Source organism: Seriola dumerili, unplaced genomic scaffold (genome assembly GCF_002260705.1).
Source record: "Seriola dumerili isolate Sdu_G_001 unplaced genomic scaffold, Sdu_1.0 BDQW01000105.1, whole genome shotgun sequence".
Classification (NCBI taxonomy): Eukaryota; Metazoa; Chordata; class Actinopteri; order Carangiformes; family Carangidae; genus Seriola; species Seriola dumerili.
This window is the reverse complement of record NW_019174360.1, coordinates 980,089-1,006,604: the sequence shown is the minus strand read 5'-3', so window position 1 is coordinate 1,006,604 and position 26,516 is coordinate 980,089. Positions and strand designations below refer to the sequence as shown.

At 44.0% G+C, this 26,516-nt stretch overlaps 1 protein-coding gene across 1 annotated transcript; it reads right to left on the bottom strand.

The window, feature by feature from the left end:
- Window positions 1-236: 236 nt before the first annotated feature.
- On the bottom strand, window positions 237-24,596 carry LOC111222660 (collagen alpha-1(XXVIII) chain-like). Its single transcript, XM_022746461.1, has 35 exons — window positions 24,446-24,596; window positions 22,319-22,893; window positions 20,585-20,605; window positions 20,433-20,495; window positions 17,598-17,651; window positions 17,441-17,485; window positions 17,300-17,326; window positions 16,899-16,943; window positions 16,654-16,698; window positions 16,504-16,557; window positions 15,086-15,154; window positions 14,905-14,973; window positions 14,470-14,538; window positions 11,460-11,528; window positions 10,544-10,612; window positions 10,236-10,304; window positions 10,043-10,111; window positions 9,867-9,938; window positions 9,715-9,783; window positions 9,550-9,621; window positions 9,357-9,425; window positions 8,517-8,585; window positions 7,994-8,062; window positions 7,471-7,539; window positions 6,389-6,457; window positions 5,137-5,205; window positions 4,961-5,029; window positions 4,796-4,876; window positions 4,605-4,640; window positions 4,478-4,514; window positions 3,727-4,284; window positions 3,066-3,328; window positions 2,703-2,964; window positions 667-861; window positions 237-461 (listed from the first exon to the last, which is right to left on the bottom strand). Exons 1-35 carry the CDS (start codon window positions 24,594-24,596, stop codon window positions 454-456), a joined length of 3,699 nt encoding a protein of 1,232 aa, XP_022602182.1. The 3' UTR covers window positions 237-453.
- Window positions 24,597-26,516: the final 1,920 nt, after the last annotated feature.

Below are 26,516 nucleotides of genomic sequence, written 5' to 3'. Positions count from 1 at the left end.
TGATTCTGACATTGATAAGGCACCGATCGCGTTGAGCAAATTCAACAGTCCATTATTTCACCATCTTTGCAGCGCTCACAGACTGTGTATGAAAAAAAATAAAATAAAAACAGATCATGTCCCATAGGTGCGGGAATCCCCAGGGACCTGGAAACACACTGCTCATCTGTATTCCTGAGAAGTATCTCTGCACTAGATGCTATTATAAAAAAAACAATGGAGGTATCCATCAAAACTCTCTTTCTCTGTACTCAAGAGGAGGACAATTTCACAACTGGTTCAATAGGAAGGGGCACAAAGACAGGAAGTATAATGTAGTAGTGGTATGGAACATCAGTGTACGTGTATATGCCTGAGAATTATGCAAAGACTTTACATAACCCTGTGAAAAAGGCTGGTTTTAGCTGCCCCTCCTGGAAGTATCTACAGCAGATGTATGGCAGACGCCTTCACTCAGCCTTCTGCAAACAGAGAACACGAGAATATCAATACTCTAAAACATTTGGAATCAATTAGATTCTTATGGCCTCATTTCAGCAGAGGAAATTACAGAGGGAAAAAAAATTAAAAAAAATCAGAGAAAATGAAACATTTGCAGGTTGACAGTGGGTGTGAATGACATAAATGATTTTAATACGGCAGGGATGAATCATGAGCGTGTACTACCGGTGGATCTGGTGATCACACACGTCCTCTTGCACTCCTCCTCTGTGTCGAAGCGGTTCTTGTTGCCGTTGCAGCCGCCGTACCAGAACTGGGCGCAGGCGTTGGCTTGCTTGTCGTAATACCAGCGGATGTTATAGTCCCGACACGTGCCCTGGTCCAGGACCAGGCCACAGCGAGGGTCTAAGGGCACGGTCTCTGCAGAGAGAGGACGTCACACAAAGATGAGGTTACACCTGCTTACGACGGCATCACACCTGTCAGCATCCACTGGTGGGAACTCGGCCCTGTGAAGCTGCGTGGCTTTACGGCACGCTTCCAACGACATCAGGGCGACATATACACCCCACGCCAAACTCCTAAAACCAGCTCCGTGCTACAGTCGGTGTCTTCAGGACACACACACACACACACACACCTACAGACTCACAAGGTGAAAACAATACCAGCTGGTAATAATTGGCCTCCCTCCTCCTCACCTACATGACCTCATTACAGAGCCTGTCAATCACAAAGCAACTCTTCACGCTCCTCATACAGGGACTGCTTTTCTGGAAAGGGCCACTTTAAAAAGGAAAGCCGTGTTCCCCTCCGCCACACGAGCCCCAAACGCAGCGGAGAGTCATCTATCAGGGGACATCACAGCAGATCTGAGTTTGATAAAAGACGGAGGGAGTTCTGGGGCTGTCACTTAGCGTCTGACGAGCTTAGCGGAAGTTTGAAAGAGGTTCAGCTAAACTGGATCTTGCTGGGGTTTAAAACACAAGCACAGATTCAGACGGACGCGACGCAGAAGCTGTCCTCAGTCGGAAAATGATCATTAAGGAAGTTGAGCGCCCTTATCGCTACCTGCCAGGGAGAGCTTTTAGAAACACTACTGGAACAATCTGCGAGGCTTGTTTTATCAGTTACAGTCTACCTGTATAATATAATATCCATCAGTCTAATACAAACACAAATATAACTGTACAACAGTTACATCAGTTCGTTACACGTGATTTGAACCTTCAGAAAAATGAATAAAATCACCTGAACAGGTTAAAAATCCTTCGCTTAACCTCCGTGCTGTAAACTCAAGGATAACATCTATTTATCACGTTTATTGAGAGTTAAAAATACTTGACGGTGAGAGCGCTCCAGAGCTCCACAGATCAGCGAGGTTAATTAGCTGCAGTACACACAGAGCACACGTCTTCCGAGACTTGTTTTGAAGTAATTGTAAAAAAAAAAACAACTAAACATAATAGGTTATTTAAATCATCACGCACAAACCAGAATGGATTTGCATTTATCAGGGGTGAAAACAAAGATGGATACGGAGTTGTTTGCACAGTCACTTCCCATGTATCTTCACTATCTGCACTTGTCACTGTGATACTAACTTCTCCTTATGACACAGTTTCTCTGATGCGCCTCCTCTGCCAGCAGCAGTTCTTCTTTCCTGCTCCAGTTTGCTTCTACTTTGTCCTATAATTTCATCCCTTTTCATATATTTATATTCATATTTTATATTTATCCCCTATTTTTAAAGCAAATTCCTTGTATGTGAAAACCTACTGAACCACAGGTGCAGTTTAAACCCACAGCGTCTGACCTTCAGTCATGAGCTTTAAGAGGCCGTGTGATTTAAACTCGTCTTAAATCTCCGCTAAGGAAGCTATAAATAATAATTAACGTTTAACTCAAACATGATTTCACCGGTTCAGTTTTGACAGAAGAACTGCACTTGAAAACTGCTTCACAAATGCAGGTATTTCTTTTTGAATTACCCTCGATTGAAACTGCCAAACTTTCTAACACAAAGAGAAACACTGGAGGAACGATCCATTTAAAAACACTTGTGATTCATCCTGTGTCTGCTGCCTGGGAAGTGCCTGCGTCATTTACAGGAAACAGCTTCACTTGCTCATTTTCTTTTGTTGATAGCGTTTCTCTGTAATTATGAGCAAACTGTTTGTTGTGGATGGCGGCTCTGTTTGTTACTGCCACGTCTAAGACAATGAAAAACATCGTACAGAAGTAAGATAGACTTCCTGTACCTTTGGGGAGAGCTGGCCTCGGGGCAGGTACATGAATTACGGATCCACCTGAGAAGGATGTGGTTGTATTTGTAGAAGAGGATGATGATGATGATGATGAAGATGAAGATGATGATGAAGATGAGGAGGAGCCTCGGCTACCGGAGGAGTCCTCTCTGGAAGGAGGGACAGGTCTGAGATCTAAGTTTCCGCGGTTAAATGTGTCCCCGCGCTCAGTCCCCCAGTTTGTTGCATCAGTGTGCACATGCTGAGCTCCTCCGCCCTGAAGGGGACAAAACCAGGAAACACTATTAAACACTTGTTGCTAATTAATAATAATCTTTGCATAATATAAATATAAATATACGTTCTTATGTTACGTACATGTGCTGTGCTGGACCCTTTACTGCCATGCTGGGTGGTCTCTACTTGGCCTCCGTGGCTGTGGGTGCTGGCGCCAGTGTTGGTGCCAGTCTGTCGTCCGTTCAGTATTTCCTGCTCAGTCGCAGGCCGGTAACCATAGCCACCGATGGCGTAGTGCCCATTGACGCCATTCCTGTAGCCGTTGTAGCCGTTTGTTATTCTGTTGTATATCAGGGCTCCGTTCTCGTCCTCACAGAACTGGCTCACCAACTTGGATTCCAGAGCTGAGACAGACAATGTGACAATGGTAGCATGTTGACTTTAGCATCTAGCTAGCAACTCACGGAGCTGCTAGCATTACATTAGTTACTTTATCTTATTAAACCAGTAGTTTGAAATGTTTTATCAAGACTGAGAGTTTGCCAGCATAGTTCTTAGCATGGCTCAGTCCTGATAAAACATTTCAAACTAAAGCAGTTTGACTGTAACTTTGGTGTCTCTAAGGATTTAGCATCTAGCTAGCAACTCACAGAGCTGCTAGCATGGCTGTAGACTCAGTCTTGGTAAAACATTAAAAAGATAACGCTGGTTTCAAGCGTCGGTTAGATATCATATCAAAGACTAGCACACAATGAGATGGACATTTCTGCTACTACTGACTTCCTACTTGACTTCCTCTCACCTGGCAGGGTGTTGAAGTCATCAATGAGGAACATGTGCTCGCTGTCGGGGTCGGAGGCGATCAGGTTCAGCTCTCTCAGGAACTCAGCCTGCGTTGGGTCTGAGGTGTTCACAATCCCCAGAGCGAACATCTCAATATTAGCGGCGTGGGCCTCTCGTACCGCGATGTCCAGCTTCACCGGCTCCCGCTTGTCCGTCTGGCCGTCAGTAATCACGATGGCCACTTTGCTGACGCCCACTCGTGAACTGTAGAAGGCCTCCTGTGTAGCTTTACGGATGGCCGTGCCCGTGTACGTACCCTCTCCCATGTATGGGATGTTCCTGATGGCCTGCTTGATGTCCTGTTTGCTGACGTAGCGGGCCAAGTTGAACACCAGCTTCACCTCCAGGCTGTACAGCACCAGGCCGATCCTGGTGGCGTTGCGCCCCACTGTGACCCGGTCGACAAGTGCGTTCACAAAGTCCTTGATGATCTCAAAGTTCTCCGGGCCCACGCTCTCCGAGCTGTCGATGACAAACACCAGCTCCATGGGCCTCTCCTTACACTTGATCCCACATCCTGGAATCACATCGCATGAAAATATGAGCTCATGACTGAAATGTCACTTTGACGAGGTTCAGCCTCGGGAATCTGATCTGATGATCCGCAGATAAGACGAGAGCGGCTCAGATTCAGAAACCAAACCTTCCCTTTTAACACAGTCGATACTGAGAGGTGAAATGAATATTGAGATGACCGTGAGATACTTTACCGCAGATCTCTTTGATCATCCGAATGATGTCCTCTCTCTGAAACAAACACACCAACACGGTATTAGTGTTTAAATTAACATGAGAGTAAACTAATGAAAAAGTGTATGAAAGAGTGAGAAGACTCACGGTGAGTCCCGCTTCACCTTTGACACCAGCTCGGCCCTGAGATAAGAAAGGGAAAATGTAAAAAGAAACGAGAAGGCGTCTGGGATTTTGCAGGATTAGAACATAATATATTATATTCACCTACAGCCGAGGAAGGTTCAAACCCTCACAAAGCAGCAAACAGTAAATGGATGTATAAAAGCATCACTCACAGGTTGCCCCGGGGTTCCAGCATCACCCATATCTCCTTTGATTCCCTTCAGCCCCCTCTCCCCTGCCGAGCCGCGGTCACCCTGTCGCACGGCAAAGTGTCAGTGTCAGTGATCAGAGCGTACAACGTGCACAAACAGCCCGTCAGTCAAAAGACCAAAACTCACTTTAGCTCCAGGAAAGCCCTCGCCAGGAAGCCCCCTCGGCCCTGTCACGCCCTGGGACCCCTGTTCACCCTGAATCAAACACGGTAACACAGTATGCTCGTGGTTAAGAGTCTAAATCTCTCAGATATAATTCACTATCTGAATTTCTATATGGTAGACGACAAACCACAGCCGACCTTTGGCCCTTGAACTCCTTGTCCTTGTGGTCCCGTTGGCCCCGGTGGTCCGGGTCGCCCGGGGTTACCCTGTGAGGCCGGACAAGTTTATTTGCACAGCGCCTTTCAACAACAAGGCAAGTTTAAAAACAGGGAAATAAAATAGAAGATGGAAATAAGTTAAAGGCGAAATGAATCTGAATATTTATAATGTAGTTATAGTTTGAATATGAACAGTCTTCAGCCTTGATCTCAAAAAGCTGATTGGAGCAGATCTCAGGTTTGTTTCAGGTATGTGGAGCATCAAAACTGAAAGGTGCTGCCCCGTGTTTGGGTTCGACTCCTGGGACCTTGGGACAGTGAGCAGACCTGCCCCCCCCCCCAACGACCTGAGAACCTGAGAATCAACTGCAGATGTGTCATCCACATCACCTTCCACTTGTGAGGACACCTTTATATTAATTGAGTTTATTTAAAAGGTATAATACGTAACTTTCCTGCTTTTAAATGTCTAAAAATGTGTATGTGTATGTGATTTAACTTCCTTGACCAGAAGTAAAATGGACGCTTTGAAAAAGTCAGTCAGTTTTCTGGGACAAAGCCTTTTTTGAGTTGAGGATTATTCCTGTTTTATAAAACAGTCATGAATTTCTGAGGCACGATTTTCTCAACATGATGAGGACAGAAGTCTGCCGAGTATGATCTGCATTTTTCTGTTCCACCATCTGATGGCTTTGGTTGAGTCCTTAATTAAATCGCTCGGACCTGCAGCGACACTGGTCTGACGCCTGCGGGGAATCTGGATGTGATATTTGTGGACATATGGGTGCTGGGTGTTTCCTCACTTAGGGGCCTGTTGGACGAAGTGCTTCTCATCAGACACATATGTCCGTGGAGATTCACACTCTGCACCAATGTGTCAGAGTGCTGCTGGGAAAATCATGATAAATACCCTGAACAAATGAACTGGCAGCCTTTGAATATCAGGCCCCTGTGGTGGGCATGTTCACACACAAGATGAAGCGCCCCCCCCCCCAATGTGGAACTCTGTGACTGCAGCTAAGACACAATTCTTCAGAGAGTATGACTCAATCACCGCCATCTGGTTGTATGTCAAATAAAATTACAGAAGGTTTCCCGCACAGCGAAACGTCCTTGAAACACGTTTGCAGGAAAAGAAATATAAAGTCTGTTTGTGTGAGTTAGAAAATATTTATGAAAACTCATTTTTAGATGGAAGGGAATTTAGGAAAAAGTGAAAGTCATCAAGTACCAGAGGTCCTTGGAGTCCTTCGCCTGGAGGTCCAGGTAAACCAGGCAACCCTCGGAAACCGACATCCCCCTGCAAAGAACACACAGCGAAGGTATGTGAATACTTACAGACAGCGCTTTATAATCAATCAAATAAAATCCTGCTTCCTTTAATTAGTTTCCTCACAAAAACCTTTCAGTCGGGAGTTTTGACAATTGCTTTGGCTCAGTTTTCACAACAGACGTTCACTCTGCAAAACTCTCACACAAAAATACACTAGTCATTCTGGCCTCACATGGACCATCCAACTGGTATCACATCACGCTGTAATGCAGCAGCTAAGTTCACAATATTGCACATGTTTATTTTAAGCTTTGTGCATTTTAAAAACAGAAAAGTTTTTATCGAATACAAACAGCAACTAATTCATCTTCAACATAAAGTCTGCAGAGGTCATTTCATCAACATTATACAAGCAGCTGTTTTAAGAACCAAGAACCATCTCAGTGTAGTTTCACATCTCCTCTCTCAGGCTTCGCTCTGGAGCTGTAGTGACAACAGGTCAGTCAGCCAATCAGAAGAGAGGAGGCTCTGAGCCTCTCTTCTGATTGGCTGACTGTTTTCTGAGTGAAAATAAAAATATAGCAGATTTCAGGTAAAAACAGAGAAACCAAATCCTGCAAGGTTTGAAAGGTGGGTCCAGGTGGATAAGGCTTAGGGCGACTGCTTTGTTGTGACATCACAAAGTTACAGGAAGTCCTGACGGCTGGTTTTAAGGCTCAGTTTCTGAATACAGGCTGTGTGCATTTCTCTGTGGACTGAGGCTTTGATACTTTCACAGTATTAATATAGAACAACGACACATATACATCTACCTTTAGGCTTTATGAGACCTTTGATATAATAAAGTACATTTAGTGTTAATTGGAAACAAGTTAAATGATCTCACACTTTTGTCCCTGATTATAAAAAGAGAAGTCACACTCATTCTCACACTACTATCTCTACACATCGTTGTCTTTGTTTTTGTCCTCCTCACCTGCCTCCGACATGCAGCTACTTGGCAAATATCATTTCCTGGTCTGACAGAACCAAGCTCTCACCTTTGGTCCAGGGATGCCCTCTCCTTCAGGCCCAGGTTCTCCTTGAAGTCCAGGCAGACCAGGTGGGCCCTAAACAACACAGGACATTATTAATTAGGGCTTTCTTTAAAAGGAATAGTTTGGACAAGAACAAGATATCATTTATAAATTAGTGATCTTTAGAGCCAGGCTAGCTGTTTCCAGTCTTTATGCTAAGCTAAGCTAACAGTTTACTGGCTGGAACTTCATATTTACTATATAGACACGAGATAGAAACTTGATTTTCTCATTTAACATAAAAAAAAGCAAATAAACTAAATCTGTTTTTCAGTGATCACGTGTTCACCCCTGAATCCACCGCTGTGCCTCCTCGCTATGGTCTTGATTAAGGAAAACGAACCCGGGAGATGTATAAGGGTCAGATACTGTAACTTTTGGTAATAAATGTCTCACTGATGGATGGATGGCTGGGACTGAAAGAAGACAAAAGACAGATAGATGGAGGAGTAGATGTAACATGGAGATTTATGGACAGGCTCCTCACCATGGGGCCGGGATAGCCGTCTCCTTTGGGGCCGAATGGACCTGCAGGGCCCGGGTCTCCACGGTCACCCTATAGCACACAGACCATAATTCATTCATGCAAAGGACACGACGTGAATTATGGACCGATTGTCAGAAAAAAACCGAGGTGGAATGTGGACGTAAACGGACACATGTGCTTCCTGTGAGTATTTTGCAATACATCAAAAAAACAAGGAGGGGGGTTAAAAACTACAAAACATGCTGTAGCAGTTATTAGCTGAGTGTTTGTGTTTACCGTCCTTCCTGTGATCTTCTCTGTTCTCTCATGATGAAACTGCACACATGCGCTGCCAGACCCTCCTCTCATTACGTCTAATTCGATAATTGATTTTCCAAAAACATAAGACTGTGACAACATGCTCTCGCTTGCTTATTGAAGATTTTTGAGTGTGTGTGTGTGTGTGTGTTGACAGGCGGACGTCCAAGACACGAATCACACGAGAGTTATACAGTGCACATTGTTTGTTCATGCTGAGCATCACCTTCGGACCAGGAAGTCCGTAGCCGGTTTCGCCAATCGGACCAGGAGGACCATTCGGACCGAGATCACCCTAGGACACATTTGAGGTTTCATTGACACATTCATAACATTACAGTAAAGTTAACGTCCATAACATAGTGCTAACATGCAATGGTGGAATGTAAATACATACATTTACACAGTAATGTTGTACTACCACGTATGTCTGCTCCACTGCTTTACTACTCACTTAGCAGATTCAGGTTCAGCAAACAAAGCTGTAATTGGATCGTGATGCACAGTGTGATGTATAGTTAGAGATCAAACCACCACCAACAGTCGGGACTTGCCTCGCTAGGGGGCAAAAATGTGCACAGAAGCCACATGCCCCCGCCCTCCTTTACCACCCAGACTTCCCCGAGTTCGTCTGGTTTATAATTTCATTACAAAATATTTAAACAACACGTCATTTGAAAGTATACTATCAGCTGATATGTTAATAAAAGACTGAGGTAATAATGGAGCAACATTATGTGACTTTCTTCCTCCTTTCAGAGTGATTTTTAAGTTTAATTGCTGATGTTAAAGGTTTTAAATGACCGGGAGCCCAATTACATCCGATTTATTGACATGGTATTTGCCCAACCGAGAACAATTGATTCTTTTTATTGGCTCTTCACTTGTTGTCAGATCCTTTTGCATAATGTTGATGCTGTTCTACTCTTTTAGACTCTTTGGACTTCTCTTTTATCTGGTTTTATTATTCTGTGCAGCACTTTGTAACTTCAAGTCAAGAAAAGTGCTATATAAATAAAGTGCTATATAAACAAACTGTCACCACAGTGGATCTGATAGAAGTTACCTTGGGTCCCACGATGAAACGGCCCGGTGGCCCGGGAGAACCCGCCCTGCCTTGTGCCCCCGGTTCTCCCTAATGAAGATCAAAGCAAGCCACGCCGTTAAAATCATTAACACACGGCTGATCTTTTCTTATTATCACCAAAGGCCCCAGACAAGGTCTCAATGCAGCTAACGGCGGCTTGATGGATTCTGACCTTTGGTCCGGAGGGTCCAGCGATCCCAGGTGGACCGGTCAAGCCTCTTATTCCTCGTTGGCCTTGGTCACCCTTAAAAACATCATCATTGGGAACGTAATTAGTGATCTGACAGCAGTTACTTTATTTATCATACAATGCAGCACAATCTTGGTGAGCAGTTACCTTTTCACCCTGAGTCCCGATCCCAGGTGCCCCCTCTGGCCCCCTGAAACCTGTAGCTCCTGGCTCTCCCTGACGACACAAATACACAGGTGCGTAACAGTGAACTGACCTTTTGTTTGCTTCATACTGGAGCAAACAAACCTCTGACCTACCTTCTGTCCGGGGGCTCCGTCCTCTCCCGGCAGCCCCGGCAAACCCGCCATTCCCGTGGATCCCGGCTCGCCCTGAGGACAGATCCGCGGAGCCGTGTTGATTTGTGAATCGGAAAAAATTTTCGACTGTGAATAAGTTTCGACGCTCGCTGGTGATGTGGAGGGCTTCGGCCTACCTTAGCTCCAGGGTCTCCGGCCCCTCTCTCCCCTGGGGCGCCAATCTCGCCCGGCAACCCTTGGTCTCCCTGTGTGAGACAAGGCAACCTTCTTATTATTCCACAGGGAAGGGGCTGTGAATCTTCGGCCCCTTTAAGAATAATATTTTATTCACTTGATGGTGTTGATTTCGCATTATCATCATGTACGCACCTTGGATCCAGACAAGCCCTCCCCTGGTGGGCCTCTGCTCCCTGGGGGCCCCCTCGGCCCTTCTATGCCCTGCAAGGACAAACAGATGCAGTAACAATCTATTAAGAATTAACACTAATTAAAAACTGTATGGCTTCGTCCATTAGCTGAACATGTAGAGCTTCGTCTCTGCTTTGGTTTCAGGAGTGCAGCACTTGCTTTCTGAAAGAGCAATAATGTTTGCACAGTCCCTACGAAAGACTGGAGCAACATGAGCATTTATGGAAATAACATGCAAAACTGTCACTTCATGTAAACAAAGTACTTGCCTTGTCGCCCTGTATCCCTACGCCCGGGAGGCCGAGGGGCCCTGGGAGACCCGGAGGTCCAAAATCCCCCTACAGAGTCAGGTGAGGATGGAGGTTAATGATGATAACAGCATGTAAATATTGATGGTGTGACACTCCATCACTCTCAGACATTTCATGATTTACTGAATGTGGAAAGCACCCACCTTCATCCTGCACATTTCCCTTTGGCTCAGTAATAAATATATATTATTTATTGTAATACACGAGCGCACCCAGATCTTCGTATACGCATAGCTTGTTATTTTATATTTTCATCTGTCACATGCAGCATTGACACTATAGGCTCTAGTTTTTCATTACCACATGAAAACACTGCAATTATCCATCAGCTACAATAAAACTGTCATCACAATCCTTGGCAAGAACTCCCATGCAAAAGCTTTTAAAAGATCCTTTTTTTTTCCCCTCATGGAGATTGGTTTCATTCATTCCTAAATATTAATGTCATGTTCCAGTGACATAAGATGAATTACGTAAGTTTAAAATACATTTTAAAGTCTCCTCGTCACGTCCCTGTCAGCGTCTGTGAGCTAAAAGATTGCCAGATGGCCGCAGAGATCTGCAAAACACACCCTGAAAGAAAGAGAGAATATCTCTGTCCGACTGTGCCGGCGCAGAGTTAACTTCTCCACAATTTATCAATCCAAACCACGAAGCCTCACTCCTCCTACACAACTCGAGCTTTAACCTTCATTCATCACCTGTAGACGGTGACCTCCTATATAACACCGTGCTGAATGCGTTCACTGTGCATTCACCGGTGACTCTGCCAACTCCTGGCCTTCTTCCTCGCAACAGGACACTGGTTTTATCTTCACGCCTGTGTGAAAGCTTTTCAGCCAGGCAGCTTATTTACACCCTCTCTGTATTCTACCTTGTCTCCTTTGATTCCAGTGCCCGGCTGTCCTCTGGGCCCCCGTGGCCCCTCCAAGCCTCGCTCTCCCTGTGAAAGGAGACAGAGAAGTTATACCGTTTTGCTTCTCTCGCATACATGAAAACAATGAGACGATGATGCGAGCATGCGAGCAGCTAGGTGAGGAGTCAGAGGATCACCAAAGTTATCAAGATTTATTCAAAAGGGAACGTTAATGTCTGAACTAAAACGTCTTGGCAATCCCATTAATCTGTCAGAGGAGGGGTCGAGGGATCAACACAGTCATCAGGATACGTTATCTGATGAACCATGAATGTCGGTACAAAATTTCATGCTAATCCATCCAGTAGATGCTGAGATATTTATTTAAAAACAAACATATTATTGTAAAAGTTATCATAATAAGAAAACTTTATCGAAATAATGAGTTAGTATCTCAAAACAAGAGTATGCTAACCTTCTGTCACTGCTGCTAAAAAAAGATATTAGAAACATGGAAATGGAAATTACTTATGACTTATTAATCATTTTGATTTGAAAGTTTCTGATTATAATGATTGTACAATGTACGTACGGTGGGCTGATAATATCGGTCAGTCTACTGATCGATAAAATGTAAACGCAGTTAATACAGATGTGAATAACTTCCTGATGTGAGTTCGTTTAGACGTCGCAGCCCTTCTTGTTGAAGAGTGAAGCTCAGTTCCAACATCAAACTCATATTATCAGAATGAGATCAGAGATAACATGTTGTTTCTATAACTGCTGGTGTAAAAACCAGCTCGGTAAAAGTTTTATTTGGCATTCGCAGTACGCTTTGACTCACAGAGGACACATGGTTAGCATCAGCTTAGCTTCTTTTAAACGGAGACTGTGTAGCTGCAGTGTATAAAAGCATGTGGCAGCTGCTGCCAGAGACAAACACAGGATGATGGTCCTCGCTAAAACACAGTGTAAGAGTAGCACAAGCTAACGTTAGCCACCACAAACCTCTGCTCGCACCTGACCGAACAAGGTTGTAGCAGCAAAACCTTTATTTCATACTTTTGTTTGTGCTGTGTTACGCACTCAGCATGTGTAACTGAGCCAAAAGCCTGAGGCAGATTCATATTTGCATGATAGTATCTGTAAAGAGACGAGGTTTTTAACCCCTTCTCGTGGCTTACTGACCAACTTCTGAGTGAAACACATACGGGATGAAATTATGATTCAAAGTAAAGCAGTGTATGTGTCTGGAGGGGGGTGTGTGAGTATGAAAAACAGAAAAAGGAACAGCAATACAGTGAGGGATTAAAGCTGTAATCCAAGTTGACAGTAAGTACAATAAAGAGAGTGCAGTGTAATATCTGTCTGCAGAGAAGCCTTAGTTCCCTCCAGACAATTTCCCCTGTCATCCAAGGTCGTCCAAGGACAACAGAAATACAGTGTCAGAAACAGGAGAGCATCCATTTGCATTGCGAGGCTTCATAAAAAAGTACAGACTTATTGTCACGACTCCTTGTGATCCCTCGTTCTGGCGCACGAGCCTGAAGGTGCAAATGATGTGGAAAAAAAAAAAAGGCTGATATTGCTGCCGGGCTCCTGTGAATCTGGAGCTTGTCGAGGCACGTCATGTGAAGAACGCCGCTTCAGAACAAGAACGCCATCTGCAAGTCCACGGTCTCCCCCCCCCCACCCCCCCCGAGGGCCAATCTTTGAGCAGGGGCGGGAGGGATACACACCTCCGTCTGTTCACAGGTGGAAAATAGCTGTTACCATCAGAGGAAGGTTGAGAAATAGTGAATTGGATGAAGGTGAAGGGGAGGAAGTGGAATAATGAAGAATTTAACCAGTCGCTCAGTTAATGTTGTAACGAAGCCAAAAGGTGATTACGTCTGTCATTAACTGAAGAAGAAGAAGAAGAAGATCCAAAACCACGCTTCATCTAACCGTGAGGATTTATTAAAACAACAAATGAGCACTCGCATTTTTACCGCTTTTACAATTAGCATTGACAAGTTTCTCAAAACGTCTACTACGGCCTTCGTTAGTGAAATGTAGCTCAAGGCTAACCGTTAGCTTCATCCACATTTCCCTTCAAATGTCACGCTGATCGGTTTTAGATGTAAATCGCAGGACTGTAGAAACCTGTAATCTGGCAAAGAGACGTGAGTATCTTGATTACATGACACTGTAACACGATCGCTGGCGGACCACCAGGGGGCGCCTGCAGGCCGAGCACTCTTTGAGAAAGCGCGACACGCAGCTTCTAAGTGTCGACTTATATTCACAAACGGTTTATTCTTTTAACCGTTGGATAAAAACTTACTTGCTGATCTAAACGCGGGTTCAGAACCTCCCCCACGCTACAAGATGTGAAAACACTGACTCCTACTTCTCTGATTTAAAAAACTGCACGTTTTAAAAATATTTAAAAACACTGACTCAGACATCACACCCACACGTGTGTAATTTTTGAATCGCAGAGTGGAAAGTGCACCTCGGTCTCCGCTGTTCACGTGCACCTGTGTAGGTGGTGTATCCATATGTGGGAGAGAGACAATATATGTGTGTGTGTGGATCCTGAGCAGACACAGACGCAGGAACAGACTCGTTCTTTCCTCTCTCTGAGTCACTCGCTCCATCATGTCTCGAGGAGTCCTGCGTACTGTCCTGTGTGATCTGTCCTCACGTCCTCTTGGCGGCGGACGATCGACGGCCCGGGTCGTACCGTGAGGTAATGAGAGTCATGCTGCGCCGCTCTGTGTCAATTTATGGAGCCTCTGCGTTGTGTTGTCGTCCTCTCGAAACCGTACATGCTGTCAATTTCCTGTCATTGCGCCCTGGAGTCTGGAGCCCAGACGGGGGCCTTTGAGCAGGTCGGTGGGCAGGTGGGTGACGTGGAGATGAATGCATGAAAATAGGGTCAGGAGGGTTCAAAGCTTTTAACTGGCTTTAGTGCCCGGGCTTCCTGAGAAAAAACCGTGCGCCCCACGAGGCGGAGACATAAAAGACATGAACACTAACTCACCTTTGGTCCAGGCAGACCTTCTCCTATTGGCCCTCTCTCTCCTTGGACTCCCTGTGGCCCTTGAGGCCCCTGAGTAAAAGAAAATGATGGAAATGATCACTGCAGGAAATTACCCTTTTTAAAAATTGAACCCCCTCCCCTGAGCAGTTATTGTCCAATCACAGCAGGTCTGTCAAACTTTGGTTTTCTCTTCTATTAAAGATGTGAAGCTCCGTATATTCGTAAACTGAAAACTCACACATACATGACCAGTGGTCATGTGCATGCCGGTGCAAACAGGAAGCAGATTGTCTTCTCTTACTTCCAAAGCCGAGGAGCAATTTTCTTATCAGGTGATTATATTGGGATTACAGATGAAGTCTGGAACATCCACTGTGTTCAGGCTCATGTGAAAGTGAAACAAACAAACAACGTGTGCTGGCTTCTTATACTCACCGGTGATCCAGGCTCGCCAAGTCCCTGGGGACCGGGGGGCCCTGGCTGCCCCTGGAAGCCAACATCGCCCTGTGGAGAGAGAGAGAGAGAGAGGAGTGCACAAACAGGGTGAGACGCAGGTGGATTATTATGTTTTCATGCGTTAGGTTTTCCAAAACAATAGAGTGACAGACTTCATCACCTTCGGTCCCGGAAGGCCGATCCCTGTTTCCCCTTGGATTCCAGGTGGCCCAGGAAGTCCCCTCTCCCCCTATAAAAAGACAGGCGAGGACAGACACACACACACACACACACACACACACACACACACACACACACACACACACACACACACACACACACACACACACACACACACACACACTAGCTCTGTTAGTCTCATTTTGACCTTTGGACACCAGTAGAGCCGCCCAGCTTCTACTTTCTTCCACACTCACATAAATATACACAACCTGCTTTTCCGTCCTCTAATAATCAGCTATTTTTTAAAAAGGGGGGGGGGGGGGGGGTTCCTTCATTCCTTTCAGTCAAGACTTTATTGGTAAAGAATGCAATTATTCCCTCAGTAGCTGTAAATCAGGGCGGTGTTGTGCAGCAGGAGGGAACACAAGAGACGTGAAGAAGGCGTGGAAATGTTAGTCGTGCATACCGGCACTTTTTCTTTTTCTTCTTTCCCTTGCCCTTTCAGGCAAGTTGGGACAATGTTTAAAGCCAGACATTAGTCTGCCATTCAGGTGATATAGGATGACAGCCAGACAATCAGCATGTACATTCTTCCAAAATAATTAAGGAGGGAGCACTTGGTGGGGAGTGTGGGCTCATGGCAGAATTGGCAGCTATAACACGAGAGCGGGGGCTTTAAAAGTAGGACCAGACAAATAGGCTGACAGGGTAATAACAGATGAGGTACTTCACAAGGGTTTCAAATGTTCCAGTGGTGATGGATCATAACTCAAAAAAAAAAAAAGTGTTGAAATGTATGGTCAGCCGATCAGTTCGTAGGGCTACTTGACATTTGTGACGTTATTTATACCCGTGATGAATTGATTTAATCCGAGCACATTTTAAATGTCAACTTCGTGAGTGGGATGTTATTCTGAGAGGAATCCTCCTGAACAAAGAGAACACTTTATTATGTCATGTTTCTTTCTTTTCTTTTTTTTTACCACTTTATATTCTTCCACATGCCGAAACACATTTCATCTCTCACCTTCCTGCCACTCCGCAGGAACCAGGGTTATTCATTATGTCTGCGCTTGTGAATCGGTTGACATGGACACCCCATTCACACAGCTATGGAAGAGACTTGATTCAAACCAGACTGGGAAGGAGTTTATGAATCCAACCGAAACTGCAGTATCCTTCAGATATGCATCTGGTTTTGAGACTGTGGGTCACCTTTGATCAATGCATGTGGACAGGAGAAAAGGGAGGGGGGGGAAGGCCGCTCTTCCGCACTAAAGTGAAGTCACTCTACGTATAAAGGAAAGAGTTTGATTTACTTCTTTCTTTTGTACAGAACCCCTCCTTCCTTTCAGAGGTCCGGCTCAAACACATCAAGCTCTGATTTCAAAAGCATCAAACAAAAGGAAAACTTACTTTTCTACCCATCACACCCTCAGGGCCGATATCACCAGGTGGACCGGACAGACCCTGAGATTGTGAATAAGTGTTACTCATTGGCTGATGCAAATGGACATATTAAAGTTAACTGAAATTTTTTTTTTTTTTTTGGGGGGGGGGTTTCACCTGAAGTCCACGATTTCCTCTGGGGCCGATGGTGCCTTCAGGGCCCTGGAAAAGAGTAGGAGTTAAACAAACGTTACCTTTATCTTAAGGCGGTTCTGTTAGGTAGATCGAGACTTAACTTTAGTCAGTGATAAACCAGAAAACAACATATCACAGAGGCAGATTTCCTCGTCTGCATCACTGAAACAATGACAATAAAATTGCAGCAGAAAATTACACTTTTGCAACGTTAAAGGGCAACATACTCTGTCTCCCTTAATCCCAGGTGTGCCACACTCTCCTCTCTCTCCCTGTAAGAGAATAAAAAACTGTTTAACAAGGTCTTTTTGTCATTTTCATCAAATCCTGTGGCTTTTCAATAACAACTTTATGACACAGAGTGCAATTTCTAACCAGTTATCTTGGAGTAATGGGTCTTAATATCCCATCCAGGCGCTGCTTAGCCAAGACTAATGACATGGGATTTATGCATTTCAGAATTTATGGGTTACATTTGTTCAGGAGAAAAGTAACTAGAAATACTTTCAGACGGGGTCGACATTAAACACGGATGAAGAAAAGGAGAACACCGTCTGCGTCTGGAAGACATAACTCTCCAGCGTGGGAACATCGAGAGACTCTACATGAAAAGGAAACCAGACAATACCTTCTCTCCTTTGTATCCTGGTTTTCCCTGTGTGCACAAAACAGTCTCGTTAAGTCAGGAGGAAGACGACCGCACACACCACTCTCTGTTTTACGGCGATGATTTGAATCCGAACGACTAGATTTAAGACGCTCATCTCACCTCTCCTCCTTCTCGACCTGGAAGTCCACTGAGCCCGCTTTCACCCTACAGGAGAAGACGGATTGTAGTTTAATCAGGAAAGGTAACCCTCCTTGTTAGCACACACCTTTTAACTAGTAGGACATTTGAATTGTGGTGGTTAATGAGTGGACGTCACCTTCTGTCCCTTTGATCCAGGACTTCCATCGTCTCCAGGACGGCCCTTCTTGCCCTGTGGAGAAAATCATGCATGAAAGATAATAATTCAGAATGATGTTTCATCGTTTTGGATGTATGAAACCAGCCTTACGGTAATATAAAAGACATTTACAGAATATAAGTAAGTTAAAAAAATATAAAAGTAGATATATTATCTCTCAATAAAAAGTCATTTAAAGGTCTTTTCCTGTGTTTTGATCCATTGGAAGATATATTTGTGGTTAAGAATAGAACCAAAGGGAAAGAGGTAAAAGTTTTATTCTGTATTTTCATTAAAAAAATTTTCACATAAAATAGCGTTATGTTGTACTGTTATACTACCAGTTTTAATTAATTCACCATTGTCTCTTAAGAAGTCTGTTTGTCAGACAGCTGAGTACGACAAAGACTCATGAGCCTCGGCTGCTGTTGCTATGGAGAGGAAGCAAAGTCAGGACGCCTTTGAATCTGTGAAGAAAAGCGTGCTGGACTGGGAAACAGAATCAAGGCTCAATGTTGTAGCTGTCGTTAACCCGACCATTTAACCTTCAACTTTTATTCTAACACAGCTGTTAATGTTCAAACATGAGTCCGAACTGTCCGAGCGCTCCAGATGTGAGTCATATCACATCGTCTATGGGAAAAATGAATATAACTTTTACTTCAGGAACAGGGGAGGGGGGGGGGGGCGCTGGAAATAGCTCCTCCCACCTCGCAACCCTATTAGCATGTTATACCACAACTTTGTCATTTTTACACTTTGGTCCTTATCTGGATTTAACAAGCAAGATGTGATGTGACACATTAAGAAGGCGAACTTGGCTCACAGTAGAGAAAGGAAATATATTTTCCCCAAATGTTTTTTATACATTTCATTTCAATTTTTCTAAGTTTGTCTTGAACACTTAGCGGCCTGACGCTCAGCAAGATAAGAGCTCTTCCTGTTTGGTCTATACAAGCTGAGCCTCAAGGAAGCAACATGTTTGAAGTCAATGATGGATAAAAGACCCCCCCCCCCCCAGAGTCTGGGAGCAGATGAGTCAGACGGGACTTGAACTTGTCGTCATGTGTGTGAGAAGACTCACTCGAAACAACTGTCTGGCTGCTCTGTTTTCATGCATGTGTGTGTGTGTGTGTGTGTGTGTGTGTGTGTGTGTGTGTGTGTGTGTGTGTTGTGTGACTGTGCATGTTGTTATCTGGTGTGTGTCCCTCTCTGTGTGTCCCTGTTTGCGCACTCTGCTTCCGTCGGCTGCCCCTGATGTGAAACAGCTTTTGTTCGGAGCATCACAATTTAAAGAAGTGGGGGGTGGGGGGGGTAATTACTCCGCTCTCATCCTGTGAAAATACATCAAAGCGAAACCACCACGTCTAATTGCGGCTGACCCTCTGCTCATATCACGACACGACTTTGGCAGGTGAAGAAAGTCATGCATGTAACATCTTATCCGGCATGTGTCCTCAGACAATCCCATGTGTCTGGCCTCCTGTTTCTCAGACATGATCCTGCTGATGTTCCATGTAAATGTCTGTTTAGGCCTGTTTTCAATAAACTTGAAAGAGGAATGTGAGGCATTCACGTTACTTTCACTGCTGCGGGAAAAACAGAGCTTCTCAAAAACACAGCACAATTTTAGTAAACCCCCCTAAAACCCTGCAATTATGAAGCGTGTTAGCATTCAAGGGGGCCTTTGTCAGCTGTGCTGTCCTGGGCTTCAAAAGGAGCCGGTTTGGGAGGAATCGTCTTTAATGGGACAGAGATTTGATCTTGTTGTATGTAGCAGAGGGGGGTCGATATGAAAGCCCATTATAAACACATTATGAAATAAAAGTATCAGGAATAAACTGTTAATGTATATTAATGGACCAATGTTTGGTGAATCGTTTAAGAAATCATTAAAATTCAATTCATCATTATAAATTGTAGTTTAATCACTTATTTTTTGTAATAACAGAGTTTTATTGGGTCTCATTTTTACTTAATGATGGACATTTTATTTCAAAATACACAGTAATCTGGGTTCACAGGCACATTTACTAAACCTCTCTCTCTATTTAGCTTACCAAGGCATAATGCTAGCTCGCCGGCTAACTAGCCAGGCTTGGGTGTCGGGCAGAGACAGATGAGAAAGGAGACGGTTCACTTTCAATTATTTCCAGTGACTGTGTCACGTGGGTTTCGCTCCCTCCTCGCCTCTTTAGGAGACCAGCAGCAGGAAGTGAACGTGATCACAGAGTATGACGGATCCTTTCGCCCCTACAGTCGCCGAAATAAATATTGAATCCATTTTTCTGAAGCCACAGATCTTCCCAACATTCGCACATCGAAATTGCATTTTTCAGACCGAGAGATCGGGAGAAATTTAACTTTATACGAGACCTGTCTGTCTCAGGAACACACTCTTGTGAGATCTGGCAACACAGATCTCTCTTCTCTCTGTTGGTTCTGGTTTCGCTGCCGCAGCACTGCCGCCGTCGCTTTCATGATTTCCCCTGTCTTGCTTTTTTAAAACTGATTTCTCTGTCTTGACTCCCTTCCTCCTTTTATGTTAGTCAAAGCACTTTGAGCTGCATCCTGTGTAGGAAAAGTGCTGTAATAGATAATAAAGTTTATTATAATAATAATTATTATAAAACCAAACCAAAGCCATTATGAAAATAAAAATGATAAAATAACATTTCATAATAAGGATATTTTACAAATTATTGTTTCATTTATATATTTTACGTGACCTATTTGTGTAATTATCTACTTCATAATTAATATTGAACATATCTGAGGCTCCATAGACCAACGCAGGGTGGGAGAAATACTTACGGGAGGGCCGCTGGGTCCCCTCTCCCCCTTGTCGCATGCACACTTGCTCTGGGCCAGGGGACACTTCAAACACAAGTGAGGAAGAGTCAGACGAGCCGTACGGGTTTCACAAATCCAGATATGTGTGGACAGACCGCAAGCTCGAGACTTACCCCTTCATCCGCCAGCGCCGTCTGTGGAGCAAGAAACACAAGGATGTCAAGATGTTGTCAGATTTACCCCATTTATACCCCACCAGCAGACAAACAGAGCGCTGAGAAAACAGTCTTTCTATGTGAGCCCCATTCAAGGCCAACTAATCTTTTATTCAGGTGTCAAAGTTACACCGTGGGAGTCAACGGCAACTGCAAACACCTGCTACTCAAACACCCAATTAAACCCGTTCACTGCTGTGTTCGATCTGTCGGCTGGCCTTCGACCTCCTCCACCTGACTCCACGAGCCGACTCGTATCCTGCACTTCATCCCGTCGCACGCGGATCTGACCAGAGCCGTTTCTTTTCCCTTCAAAGCCGACCGCTTTCTCTACACAGGAGAGAAGGATCCAAATTTCCACGGAAACCAAATACAAACCACATGAATTGATCAGTGAAATAGCCTCTCGATTAACATCCAGGGGATGTTTCCGCAGTAGGGAGGGGTGGCTGAAGACAACGCAGACAGAACATTTTTAGAGGATGAAGCGATGCAGTCGAACGCCATGACTGAAGATAAAAGACGGTCTCTCAGCTGGGATAGAGGGTCATGCTTATGACATACAGATGCTGCCTGTACATGGCAACGAGATGAAAGTCTGTGGCTGCTGCCGCTGGGCTCTTGCATGCCAGCAGAATGCAGGCAGTCAGGTTTTCTATAAAGTTTCCCTGATCATACTTGAATATGTACCACCTGTGTCAACAGTGAGCCTGATTTTGAAGTGGCGTTTGAGGAGCAGGTTGAATGAGTAGCGTGCATGCATGTTCTTGCTGGGCTCCTGCACTTACTGCACCCCGTTTTTTCCCATAAAGAGTTTTAATGCAGAGCACATGTTGGCCGGTTGTGTCTGCAGGATGTTGCTGTGCAGCACATGGCCTAATTATCTTAGTGGAAGCCAATTGCAGGTTTATATAAACAATTGGAGAAAAAAAAAAGACAAACTTTGTCTTCATCAACTCCCAACATGTGTACGGTTGAAGAAGTTTTACATTTTGTGCGTAAAGTGAATTTAATATCACCGTGATGACTTGGGTGGCTACGGCAGACCTGTAACTATGGCAATAGGCAGCAGCTGTACATCAGGGAAGCAATAAGCCAAGAAATCAAAGCAGCGGGTAGTGTCAAAGACGGCACAGTGGAAATGATTATTGGGTTGCATGGAGAGGTCAAAGACACTACTATATTCATTTGGTAAAAGTCTGTCTGCATAATGGATTTTTGAAGCTTCTACCTGTCATAAATATCTGCCCTCTGGTAATAAGCAGTTATCAAACATATGTGCAATTTCACAAAATGCCAAGTGCCACAGAAATGTAGAAAACATTAGAGCTAGCAGAATGATTATATGCAAGTCTGAGCATGTTGTGTATACCAAAAAACATACATTCATTCCTGTCAAATCTCATGTAATCTCACTTTAATTAAAACGTATTTAGGATGCTGCCTTTGAGGGATTTACACAAAGTAATTTGTGTAAATCTGAACAGAGCTCATTCATCAATTAAAATAAAATGAATAACAAAGACTCTATATTTAGACTTAAAGCAAGACTATGTAACTTTTGTTGAAACATTCTCCACCACAAGCTACTGGTCTTACCAGACCAAGTAAACTAAAGCTAAACTAAATCTAACTTTGAGTGGACTTTGCATGTAACCTGAAACAAACCTAAGTAATTTTATTTTTACTCACAATCTCCTTGATAATTTTTTCCACAATGCCTCTGTCCTGCAGGTTGTGAAGGTAGCGGGAGGCCGGGGAGCTGGCGATCAGCCGCAGCTGAGCTATGTTGGTCGGCTCGTTGGCTTCAGGTGTGATGCCGATGGTGAAGAAACGGACGCCCTGGTTCTTGGCGTCGGCCACAGCTGAGAATATGTCTGGGTTCCTGGGGTGCGAGATGCCATCGAAGAGCAGGACGGCCACCTTGATGCTGCTGGGATTTGACTCCTCCAGGTAGATGCGGGTGAGGTTGGTGATAGCGTAGGTGGTGTAGGTGCCGTGACCGATGTACACGATTGGAGCGATTCGGGCCTTGAAGTCGTTGGTGCCTCTCCACTGTTTGAAGGTCTGCTCTATGATGACATGGCTGCTGTACTGAAGCAGGGCTGCGCGCGAGCTGAGGCTGCGGCCGGTCTGCAGCCGGAGGCCCTGCAGCCGGTCCATCACGTCCGAGGCGAAGCGCTTCTCCTGGGCATGGTTGTCCTTGGCGCTCTCTGAGCTATCGATCAGGAAGGCTATCTCCAAACCGCAGTCCTCATCAATGAGCGCTGGAGAAGAAAGAGGAGTTAGTCATTAATTAACTACGTGATAGCACGGACCTAAAGGAATAGTTTGACACACAATTAATCTGCTTTCTGGCCAAGAGTTAGATCAGAAGATTAATACCACTCTCATGTCTGTACACTAAATGTGAAGCTATAGCTACAGCTAGGCTAGCTGTTTCCAGCCTGTGCTAAGTTAAGCTAACTGTCTGCTGGTTAGTAGCTTCTTATTCATGTTCTTGTCAAAGAGTTAGATCAGAGGATTGATTTCACTCTTATGTCTGTGCGCTAAATGTGAAGCTGACGCCAATAGACAGTTAGCTTAGCTTAGCTTATGGGGAAATAGCTAGCCTGGCTCCATTCAAAGGTAACAAAATCTACCTACTAGCATCTCTACATTCACCACGTAACATGTTTGTTTAATCTGCACAAAAACTTAAGTGTAAAAAATGACAAATTATGATTTATGAGGAGATATATGCCAGTGATTTTGTTACTTTTATGGTAAATGTGAAGTTAGCGCCAGCAGCTGGTTAGCGTAGGAAATAGTCAGGCACATAAATCATTAAACCATAACATGATGTTTTACACTTTGTTCGGATTGAGTGAGTTTAAGATTTAGATTTCTAGGTAGTTTTTGTTACTTCTAGCTATTTCCCCCTAATGCCAGTCTTTACGCTAAGATAAGCTAAGCTAACTGGCTGCTATTACCTTGTATTTAGCCTCTCATCCAAGTCTCAGCAAAAAAAAGTGAATAGGCATATTTTCTATTTCCCCAAATGTCCATAATCAGTAAGAGCAACTATTAGACATTAGCTGTTTGCCCTTGTGACAACCTGACACATCAAACTACACAGATGGATGCACATAATGTATTTTCTCCTGTATCAAAATCATTTCTTACTTTCATATCCAGATATAAATACCTATCAGATGATAGCCAAATGTATTTCATAAGTCAGGGAGAGGTTTTTATCTGTGGAGCCTCCATAAGGGCTAAAGGTGATTTATTGACTGTTTAGTCTCTATAGGCTGATGCCTTTTCTTTTTTTCTTAAGAAAAGTGTGATAAGTTCATGAATGTGACATATAATTTTGAAGCGGAAATAAAAAGTAACTCAACTTGCTGCACTAACCTTCAGCTGTGGAAGGAGGTCACAGATCTAATATAGGCTGAGGATAAATCACATTAATCTTCACAGAAATGTGTCACAGAGAGAATGTGCCCGGGGAAACAGGATTCTGAGCGAATAAAACATTTGGGTAACAGAGCACTGAATAGTCACACAGGAGATGGATGGCTGTGAGAAGCCTGAGAGATACGATCAGTCCAAGTGGATTACATCCCCCAGCATGTCCTTGTTGAGTATCATGTTCTATTTCTTCACCCGTGGCAGCAGCAGCTTCTTCTTTTTTTTCTTTTTTTTTTCCACTGATGAAAAAAATGGAGCATGTGCCACCTGCACAAATTACACAACACTTTTTTCCATCAGCGGAGAAGAAACTGACTTTCTGCCCCTTACCCCCAAGCACAAAGAAAGACACTACTTTAGACTTACATTTGCCATTTTGGGGGATGGAATTGGACGGATATAGTTTGTTCTTCTTCTTGGTGGTCACCACTTCTTCTTCATAGTCTTCTTCATAGTCCTGTGCACAAAGACCCTGAAGTCCCCACAGCAGCAGGAGCCAGTGCAGTGAGGGGACCATGACTCCCTTCAAAAGATAAAGAGAAAGCAAAGATGGATTTAAAAAAAAAGAAAAAAAGAAAAGGGGCTCAGACATGTTCTCACATTATAAAGTCTGCACACACTCAGAGAACAAGCTTTAACAAGCGTGCATGTTTGAGACTCAGGCATCAGGCATGCATAACTCACAATGTTGCTGACTTAGGTCTCCAACGTGATGAGGTCTGTTGCAGCTCTCCTGGGTGTGAAGAAAATTCAGACAGAAAGTGCAAATAAGAAGGAGAGGTTCTTCATTCAGTTAGTGTTAGTTTGTTAATTTGGTTCCATGTCCTGCAGCATCAAACCACACGTCCTCTCCCAGTGGTTGGATCCTCGTTGAGAGGCTGCAGGTCAGGTAGATAGCAGCAGCAGCAGCAGCAGCAGCAGCAGCAGTGTGTAGCCAAAGGTTTGGACTGTATCCTGTCTCTCAACAGACTCAAATTGGAGTCATTCTAAGCTCGCAGTAAATGAAAGGAAGGCCAGCCCTTTTTTTTTTTTTTTTTTTCTCAAGCTCACTCCCATTTTGGGGAGAGTGTGGGAGAAATCCCTCGACATGACAGAGCCTTCCCCCACCTCCACCACCCCTGCTGGTTTTTGTTTTTTTGATAGTGCCATTCTCTACTTTGTTAGCCATACTGTTTAAAACAGAAAGGGAAGCACCTGCAAATAATAGCAATGGTTGAGATCACAGCAGTTTGGCCATAGCTAGCTCTGAGAGCATCAAGGTCATATCTTAAAGTGTCCGGAGAGTTAAAGGTTTATATTGATGTGAAGAAGACATTTGATGCATGTTGTGGTTTTTGGGGCTGATTTCTTTGACTGCTTACAAGCAAAAACTGAAACACGACCTTGTTACTTTTGAAAAAAAGGAATATCAACATGTTTCATGTTACAAACGAAAACTTGTTAGCAAACTTTAGATAGATATCGTTGTGTATGTGCCATCATCCTGTAGCCAAATAGTTTTGCTTTAAAAGTTTAGTCAGATTTCTAAACTCCTGCTCGGTCGCTCATATTCCTGCAGGTAAACCGCTGTAGGTGAGGGCCGCTGTAGGGGCGGCAGTAACAAGCTGTCAACACAACACTGAACGTGTTAACAAAATATATCGATTATTTACACAGCAACATTAATATTCATTTAGATTCCTTTTAATATCTGACTCTTTAGCTGCTAAATGTTGAATGTTCACCAGCCGGCTGCTCACTTTGTCTCCCTGCTGTTTGGTACGGGGCAGAGAGAATAAAGTGAGTTGTTTTTTTGTTTGTTGCTAAAACAAATAAAGTTGTGGGCTGTGAAACCAAACAATGAGTTAAAAGAAGCGATAAAGCTCCATCAAGCCGCGGGGGATCTGTGATGATTCTCTGTGGATGCATCACTACAAGCGAAGCCGTTCACGCTACACATAATCATTTAATCCATTGTTGCTGTACAAATATCAATTATAGCTGCTTTAAAAGTACATATTATTTTTTGTGCCTCCAGAGGAATTGCCCTCAGAATAACCCAGAGAGCTGGAAAAATGGGGTAGGAGATTTATACCTCGAGGCAACACACCTTGCAGCGGCAGCATACCATGATTCACCTGTGAAAACAACCAGAGCAGTCATTTGTTATTTGTCTCTTAGTGTGATTTACTGTAAACACAGATCTCAAGGAGCCAGAAAGAAATAAAAGAAGAAAAGAAGTATGAAGGGTAGTGCCACTGTAGCATTTAAAGCTAAATACATATTTCATTCATTTCTGCCTGAAAAGTCTTGTTTCTGTTTCTGTCTTTTTTCACATTGGTGAATTGAATTATTTCACATCAATCATCCATTCATGTTGCTCTGATATCATAAAATGTTATTTATAAGTCAGATTCTGTACAGTAACAGAAGAAGACGTCTGTTCTCTGGCAGAGGT

Bases quoted from the DNA above. Each gene is read 5' to 3' on its own strand.
- LOC111222660 (XM_022746461.1), bottom strand. From the start codon at position 24,596: ATGGTCCCCTCACTGCACTGGCTCCTGCTGCTGTGGGGACTTCAGGGT. The intron at 20,496-20,584 runs GTAAGTCTCGAG...TTGTGTTTGAAG, and splicing joins CGGCGCTGGCGGATGAAGGG to TGTCCCCTGGCCCAGAGCAA. The intron at 5,206-6,388 runs GTACTTGATGAC...CCGGCCTCACAG, and splicing joins AAGGACTCCAAGGACCTCTG to GGTAACCCCGGGCGACCCGG.